General features: G+C 36.7%; 1 protein-coding gene across 1 annotated transcript in view; it reads left to right on the top strand.

Annotated features, from left to right (window-relative positions):
• Positions 1 to 9,241, top strand: part of SHQ1 (SHQ1, H/ACA ribonucleoprotein assembly factor) — a 108,221-nt gene that overhangs the window by 26,527 nt on the left and 72,453 nt on the right. Inside the window, 3 exon segments of the mRNA XM_017892153.1 lie at positions 888 to 962; positions 964 to 1,013; positions 7,742 to 7,896. Coding sequence (XP_017747642.1) covers positions 888 to 962; positions 964 to 1,013; positions 7,742 to 7,896 — 280 coding nt within the window.

Raw genomic sequence — 9,241 nt, forward strand, 5'->3', positions numbered from 1 at the left:
AAAAAAAAAAAAGAAAATATGAGTGCACATGCCGAAAATGGTGTGTGTGTGTGTGTGTGTGTGTGTGTGTGTGTGTGTGTGTGTGTGTAGCCCCTTTTAGCCTCATTGTGGAGATGCAGTATCCTGAATTTCCTACTCATCTGCTTGTTTTTCTTTGCTGGTTGAGTTCAAACATTTTTTCCTTTATTGAAATTTTACTAAAGTCTGTGGTACTTGCAGACCTAGCACAAGTGCTAGATTTCATTCCAATGTGTCTTCAGATTTGCTTCATTTCACGTCATTGAATATGGGATGGGACTTCAGGGTAGGACCAGTCTTCTACGTACCTTCTATTTAAAGAGATCAGAGGTTGGACACAGTGGGTCAAGCCTGTAATCCCAGCACACTTTGGGAGGCTGCGGTGGGAGGATCACTTGAGGCTGAGAGTTTTAAGACCTGTCTGGGCAAGGAAGCAAGACCCCATTTCTATAAAAAAATAGAAATTAGCTGGTCTCAGTAGCACGTGCCTGTAGTCATAGCTGCTTGAGAGGCTGAGACAGGAGGATTGCTTGACCCCAGGAGTTTGAGGCTGCAGTGAGCTGCGATCATGCTACTGTACTCTAGTCTGAATGACAGAGTGAGACCCATCTCTTTTTAAAAAAGTTAACAATAACAACAAAAAAGATCAGAAATCTTATATATCCCTTTAGTCAGATACTTACTTTTGTTTTATGATAAGTAACTTATGTTTGTGGTTGGTAACTACAAAGAAAGTAAATACAGTGTTCAGTCTTTCCTTGAAATGTACTTTGAATTAAAAATCTGTATTTCTGGTACAAATATGAGTTAAGATAAAATGTTAAAAAGTAAAAGCCAGTATAATAAGTTCTTTCAATGTTTTTTCCTAGAGCCGACTTTTTTGAAGACGAGGCGATTGAACAGATTTTGAAATACAATCCTTGGTGGACTGACAAATATTCAAAATGAAGGCCTTTTGGAAAAGAGTCAGGAGGAAGAAAATCATGCTGCATTAGGTAAGAAACTCAAATTCGGCTAATTTGTTTCATTTTAAAATCTCATGGTGTATGTACCACATTTACTGCCTTCCATGTTATTAAGCACATAGATGTAATTGCCTTATAATGTTAAAATATGAGTTTGAATTGCTAGTTTTGGAAATGACGTCTTTGCCTCTGACTGGAAAATGCCACTAAGTAATTAGGCTTATTTGTGTTGGAAAATTCTTTTGAAGTATGTTTTCCTTTAGAATCATTGGCGTTCTTTTACAATTAATTATTTTTTAAAACCTAAATTTAGGGATGTGATCACACAGGACATTTGTAGTTTCTCAATAACCTGCTTAAGAAGTATGAACATTCTTCTTTGGTAAGGACATTTGAGTATTAGTAATGGGGGGAAAAGACTCGGGTGGGAAAAGACCTAGATGGACATGTTATTACCACCTTCTCTAAGTACAGCGTTGATATATTAAGACTATACATTAGAAATATAACATTTGCAGACAGACCAAGAAAAGAACACCCATGTTTTCTGTCACACTGATTTGGCTTTTATTTACATATTAAAAATAAAATTTCAATGTTTAAATGGAAAGAATACACACATATGTACATTCTGAAGAATATTGAATGGAATATAGACTTTTTCCACCTCAAGTTCCTCTTCCCAGAAGTAGTCACGTATTAGTATTTTTGGGGATATTTTAAAAATACATATTCCCACATCTAAATAGTTGCTTTTAGAAATGTCTATACATAGACTCACGTATACCCGGTTCGTACCTTGTTGTTATCAATTTGTAGTGTGTTGCACATCTTCCATATCAGTATGTACAGATCTACCTGAAGCTTTTCATGATTACCTAGTATCCCATTGGATTTTTTTTTCGTGATTGATGGATATTTGGGCTGTTTACAACTGGTGGACATTTGGGTGATTTCCTGCTTTCTGCAGTTGCAAATAATATATATAGTGACCTCCTTTGACCACTCATTCTGAAGTAGCTGCAGGGTCTCTAATGGATCACAGTTTTTTATTTTCTGCATATCAGTGCAATGACCTGTTATCTGCTATTTTTTCAGTGTCTAGTATAGTGCCTGTTATACAAAGGTACTCAATAAATATCTATAAATATTGTAATAAATGTTTTTATGGTTAAGTTTTATTAAAGTTTAGGTGATTTCTATCAGATCAAAACATTGCTACTATAATATTTTTAGAAAAAAGAGATTAGCTTTAGTGCATCACAGAAGCTCATTGTAGTGACTCTTGTTATAGATTTATTGTCGTTTTCAACAAATCCTGACTTTTATATTTGAGTTTAAGCAGCTTTCAGACTTCTCACATTCTATATGTATATATAGGCACATTTTCAGGTTTAGGATTGCTAACACAATTTAGATGGTTAACTGTATATGCTAGATAGATCTGGTCATAAAGTTTGAGCAAACTTAAATCATCTAGTATATCAATTGGTCTGAGTCAGTTTCCCTAATTTTAGCACAGTATTTTAATGAGGTGGTGTGGGAGAAAATTGATGGTTGCGTAGTTGAGTTTTCTGTCCACCAGGGTGAGCTAGTGGCCCTAAAAATCAAGAGAAGGCATTCCCTTTGATTTAAATTCTAACTTGCTCTACTTTGATAAATTGTAGCTTGTTCTCAGTCCAGTTTTCTGTGTCAGCAATGCTTTGAGTTAGTCTTCTCTGTGTAATTTTAGCAGGAGATCAAGCCACTCAGTCCTTTTAACCACCTGCCCTCCTGACCCTTCATCTGACCCGTGGCTGATAGCCAGGCTGGTGCATCAGGAACAGTCATAGTCTGCAAAGCCATTATGATGATTCATTCTGAAAACCACCTTTAAAAATAGCAAGGACATGTGATCTAAGGTAGAAGAACTTGAGCTTTGTGTTGAACAGAGTGTCTCTTCTAATAATACCAAATATATGATATAAACTAAATGTAGGCTTGGGGTTGGACTTCTTGTTCCACCACATGCTTGCGATATGATCTTGCACCTTTGGGTTGCTGTGGAAATCCTGTACCTACCTCAGAGTTGTCCTGAGATTGAATGAAATGTTATATTTAAAATCCTGTAAATGTTAGAAATTATTATTATAGAGTAAAATCAGTCGCAGGAGAGCCAGGAGTTGGTTAGTTTCTCTGTGAAATTACAATTTTTATACATTTAGAAAGCTTTAAGGGAAAGTTTCTTGTTAACAAAATTTCTCTCTCATTTAAAAAATTCTGGTTCAAATATTTGAGGCACTCAGAATTGGAGGAATAAATTGAAGTGTGTTGAGCCAGGATAAAATATGGGGGAAAAGAAATAAACCAAGAAATAAACCTCACAGTTTTCTGCTTACCTACGGTACCTGCTGCTGTACCGTTTCCCCTCTTCCTCTTTGTTCTTTGCCTCTCTGGCCTTCTTCCTCTTTGTGTCATAGCTGTGGGCTGTTGTCTGTTTAACACCTCCTCATCAGGTGTTGCCAGGCAGATATAACAGTGCAGGTGAGAGGTGTACCTTTGATTCGTTCCGTATCATAAAATATTAACCTAGATTGCTTTGAATTCTAGATAAGCCTTAGGTGGTGAACTTTGCTCCCTCTCTTTCTCCCTTGGTTGTAATTCTTGTCATTTTCATCACAGCCCTGAGTTACAACAGGGAGACTTTTCTCCAGCTTTGTAGTGATCCAGATTTTCCTCCCCAAAGGCTTGTAAATGGAAGTGTTAAACGCTATGCTTCCCCTGAGCTCTAGTTTCATGAGGATGAACTTACCACATTTCCCATGTTGTCTTTCAGTGGTTAATCTGAAGCTCCAAAGTCTTGGCACGTTATTGCTTGTTATGACACCACATAACATTTATAGTCAATGAACTTCCTAGCAGGGACATCCTGTTTGGCACCAGTGAGCCCTTCAGTGTTTGTAGAGATAACTGTCAGTGTCAACTTTGAAAGTTGTAGCACTACAGGTCTACCCATTTAGGCTGAAGGTTTGAATGCAGCACAATTTTTTCTGGTTCACTTGATCTGGTTCCAATGAATGTACAATGTAATAGACAGATGTGCATTACTCTGAGAGCGTCGAGATCCTTTGTGATTTAATTGTTGACCTAGATAAGAGGGATGTTTGGGAGGGGGATTTAGAGAGGAAGGGAGGATTTAAAAATAACAAAATTAGAAAATATTTGGGAAAGAAAAGTGACTACCTTGCAGACATCTTTCCATTTTGATGAGAGTCCCTTTGCAGCCTTCAGACATATTGGTGGGGTTTTTGATGTTGGGAGGTGGTCCTCGGCCATTTGCTTCAATGCTCAAGTACCAGTTTCCTCCTCAAATGTATTGAGTTCAACTGACTTTTATTTCACTGGAGATTGTTTTTAAAAGTATAATTAACCAAAACATTGTGAACTATATAGCAAAGCTGCTTTGTAGTGTAGCTAAGTCATATAAATGCTTGACAAATGTTACTTATGGTGGCAATCATCCAAGCATTGTTGGCACTGCATCTGTAGTTATTTCCAGTACTGCTGCTAGGTTAGACTTGATTGTGTGCAAACTTCCCCCAAGTTCCCCTTTGGGTGATATGATTTATAGCTCTAATAAAAAAGGCCTTAGGGAGCTCAGACTTTTGGTTTCTCTAGTGATTTCCTGGTTTGTTGTTATTGTTATTTATCATCTCTTATTTCTTTGCTTGAATTTCAGAATTTAAATGCATTTGTGTATTAATGAAGTAGGCCACAATGGAACTTATAAATGCTCAGTAAAAGGTGGAAGTGTTGTAGGGAAAGTCTAGCAGCTCCTAGTATCCAAGAATTCAGAAGAATAATTCAAGTAGGTTTTTCTTCTGTGCACAGTTACTGAAAATGACTAATGTAGAAACACTTCCATGTGGGTAATGTAACATCAGAACCTACATTGCCTAGATCAACTTTTACAAATGATTAAGCATCGATAGGTATGATTACTTAAAAATGAAGACATAAATATGTGGAGAGTTGACATGTTGCTAAATAGTTTCTGGGCAAGCTTACTTTGTGATTGAGAATTATGTGGGAGCAGGGATCATTATTAGTCAACTAGGATATAAAGATTTTTCTCTAGTCAGATATCATGAACACCTGGCATTTTCCCATTAGCTAAATTAATGAACATCTCAAAAACCATACCTAAGGGAATACTGTCTCAAACCTTCTTGCTAAGTACCAGGAGTCTTAAAATATTTTGTCAGGTATGCTTTCTTCCTGCAGTGAGTATATTCCTTCATGCCATTTCCTTAAATCAAATTGCTTAAAGTGAACTGAGAGCTTTTATTTAAATTAAGGAATCTTCAGATGTGTCCTCCAATGAGGCAGTCAACACTCAGTTTGTCTGTCTTATTGATTAAATCTAGTAAATTTTAAATGAAACACAGTTGACCCTTGAACAAAACATGTTTGAAATGCATAGGTCTGCTTATATGGGGATTTTCTTTTGCCTCTGCCACCCCTGAGATAGCAAAACCAACCCTTCCTCTTCCTCGTTTTCCTCAGTCTACTCAATGTGAAGACCAGGATGAGGACCTTTATTTATGATGCTGTACCTCCACTTAATGGATAATTTAATCTTAAAGAGACTTCATGTACAATTCAAGGATTGGGGAAACCTTAACTAAAGCTATAAATCCAGAATATTGTCTTAAAAAAAAAAGATGGACATATTTGACTACATGAAACATAAATGCTTCAATAGCAAAAGGTACCATAAACAAAGTCAGTAGAGATATAGTAGCTTTGGAAAGATGATTAGGGTTTATATCTATAATATACAGGATTCTTAATTTGACAAGACAAGCCATCCAATAGAAAAAAAAAAAAACTGGACAAAACACATACGAATGGGTTACTCATAAGAGTGCAAATCCAGATTGCTTACAAACCAAGGAACTAGTGCTTAAAGTTGAGCATTTGGAGAAATACTAAGTGAAATAACAATGATAAGTCACCGTTTTAGTTTTCTTTTGCTGCATAACAAATTATCACAAGCTTCACACAGTGTACGTTCATGATCTCAGTTTCCGTGAGTCAGAAGTTGGGCCTGGCTTACCTGGGTCCACTGTGTTAGGTCTTGCAAGGCTGTAGCCAAAAATACCCATCTTATTTTTTTTAAAAACAAATGTTGGAGGCTGTGTTTCCTGGAGCTCAAGGTCTTCTTCCAGTCTCACATGATTGTTGGCAGAATTTAGTTCCTCGCAGATACAGAACTGAGGCCCCTACTTTGTTGCTGGCTGTCAGCTGGGGGCCACTCTTAGATCTTAGAGGCCCGTACAGGTCCCTGCCATATAGCCTTCTCACAGGCTCTCTCACTTCACCATGTGACATTTCTTCAAAACTAACAGGTGAGTCCCTGGCTTTGGTCTGCTAATAATGGAATGTAATCATGGAAATGACTGTCCCATTGCCTGGCCGTATTCTGTTGGATAGAAGCAAGTCACAAGTTCCATCCCCACATAGTGATATGACTCATTGGAGGTCATCTTAGAATTCTGCCTGCTATACTCAGTTTATTAACCTGGAAATGATTGTAAAAAAGCTATTACATTTCTTGCCAGGGGAAGGTGGGAGGTATGTGTAGGAAGAGGAACTTCTGTTCATGACTGTGAGAAAGGAGAGTTATTGTAGCCTTTAAGTAAAGTATCTTTCTAAAACAGATACTTTTTTAACCCAGTCAATCCAGTCTCAAGAGTCTACTTTATGGAAATAAAGCCTTTAATATCCAAGGACATAGGATAAGGATATTTATTGCAGCATTATTAGCAGTGGCAGAAAGCTAGAAGCAACGTGAGTGCCCATCAGTAGGGGGAGTGGTTGGATAGAGCAAGGTACGTTTTGGAACATTATACTCCTTTACAAAAATTAGTTACACACCAGTTGACTTTTAGGGATTTGCCAGAGGTATTGTTGAGTGAGAAGGGCTAGATGGAGAAAAATGACCTAGTTATTTGGGTCAAGGGAGGGCGTAGGAAGTACAAACTCCCTAGTATGTATGCTTGTGTGTCTGTATATGATTACATGTCTGTAGAGAAAACTATGGAATGATATATACTAGATTTTTAGTGGGTGAGAAGCTGTTGACGAATATTCAGGTGGAGAGAGGGTGCCAAGCGAAAGAAGAAAAGGAAAAAGGAACTGTTTCTTTACGTGTTGTAAAGAAACAGTCTCTTCCCACAGGTCTAATGTATGTGATGTGGTCATATGTAAAACTTGATTTATATGGTAGACAATATGAGATTTTAATGGATTAATTTGAATTGAAATTTAGTTTAGTTTAAATGTAACAATTTTAATTGATTAATATCTGGGAATATTCCTGTTTCTTGGTATAGAACTTTCAAATGGATAATGAATATTTTCAGTGTACTTTATTTAGCGCTTTCTGTTGTCAGAATGTATTATCTTAATTTTAAAGTCAGTAACTGGCATTCAGATGCCTTAAGTACAGAACAGTGTAGCAAAAAAGAGAGGGTTGGGAATTAAGGAATAGGTATTGTTTCGAAAAATCTTTATTCAGCCCTATTAGGATTTGAGCATACTCACAGCTCTTACTAAAACTGTGACATCTACTTAAGTTATTTATATATCCAGAGTTAAGTAGAAATAACTTTTATTTCAGTTTCTATAATCAAAGTTCTAATTTTGACAAATCTTCCACATTGGGGATTTACAAAATGAATGAAACATCTAATTTTAAATGCGTTTTCTTCTAGTGTCTTTTTCTGAAGAAGAGAAATATCAGCTACGAAAATTTGTCAATAAATCTTATCTGCTGGACAAGAAAGCCTGTCGTCAAGTGTACTACAGTTTGATTGATATCCTTCTGGCATATTGCTATGAAACCCGTGTCACTGAAGGAGAGAAGAATGTAAGTGCTTGTATGTGTGCGTGTTGCCATAGATGACTGTGCTGAGTAAACTGCATTAAAGCATCAGTCTTTCTTGTCTAGAGTAGAACTGGTGGTGATTAGTTATTCAGGGGATGCCCCCAGCAGAGTTACATGTGTGGGGTGGTGGTGGTGGGTACCCACAAGCAATCATACATTGCTTAGTCGGTCTTTTTCAGTTTTCTCTTGGGATTATTCTCTGCAAAATAGCAGAGTAGGGAAGTTTAAGGGAGTAAAGCTGAGAGTAGAGAGGAGGGCTACTCTGAGCCCTCATCTCTTTTAGGCCAGAGAAGTGCTCTGTCACATGACACTTCACATTGGCCAGGGGGTAAACTACCATACCCATTTATATTCTTTCTCTCAGCCAGAAGTCAGCAGATGCAAAATATGGCATTTTACAAAATAAATCTTAGTATTTACCTGCAAGTGTCCCTCAATTCATAGAGTGTGTGGATTTCTGAAAAATTATATGTAAATCAGATTTTTTAAAACCTGAATTGTATATTTTTTTGCTATTTAAAGGGATCATGTTATAAAAGTAAATCCTTTTGTAAATTATTTCTTAATCTTTTAAAAAATAATATAGACTTTATTGTATTTCTTCTTAAACCATATTTGATGTTGTAAATGAAGAGCTAAACTTCCTTTTCACCTGTACCATTGATTGTATATTTAAAAAGGCTGGAAACCAAAAAACAGCCTTTCTAGTTAGTGTGGCGCTGCAGCTGTTTATAATTGTCCTCGCTCTAAAGGTTATTTTTGATCTGAGCATAACTTTCCTTTTTTGAATTACACAAATAATTCGTATTGTAAAGGAAAATATACAAACGAAGGAAATAATTAAGATTTCCTGTAATTTTAGTCATCAGAAATAACCGTTGTTACATGGTGATGTATCTATTTCCAGTCTTCTTTCAGTGTGCACGTGTGTCTATATTGTGTGTATTTACCTTGGGTCCTAATGTATATACTATTTAACCTGCTTTTTTCACTCAACATTATAGCACTAGGATGGTATTAGAGTTAGAATTTTCTGTGTACCAATTTTTTTGTTGTCATGATTCTGAAAATTTCTAGGGTGACTCTTGACGTTTGTGTCTGACTCCAAGATGACTATTAATTGAGTGTGCTAAGGCTACTTAATATTTATCTGAAAATACTTTTTGTTTTCACTCATCTTTTAAAGATACTGTAGGCCGGGCGTGGTGGCTCAAGCCTGTAATCCCAGCACTTTGGGAGGCCGAGACAGGCGGATCACGAGGTCAGGAGATCGAGACCATCCTGGCTAACACGGTGAAACCCCGTCTCTACTAAAAAATACAAAAAA

This window comes from Rhinopithecus bieti, unplaced genomic scaffold (assembly GCF_001698545.2).
Source record: "Rhinopithecus bieti isolate Rb0 unplaced genomic scaffold, ASM169854v2 scaffold_21542, whole genome shotgun sequence".
Classification (NCBI taxonomy): Eukaryota; Metazoa; Chordata; class Mammalia; order Primates; family Cercopithecidae; genus Rhinopithecus; species Rhinopithecus bieti.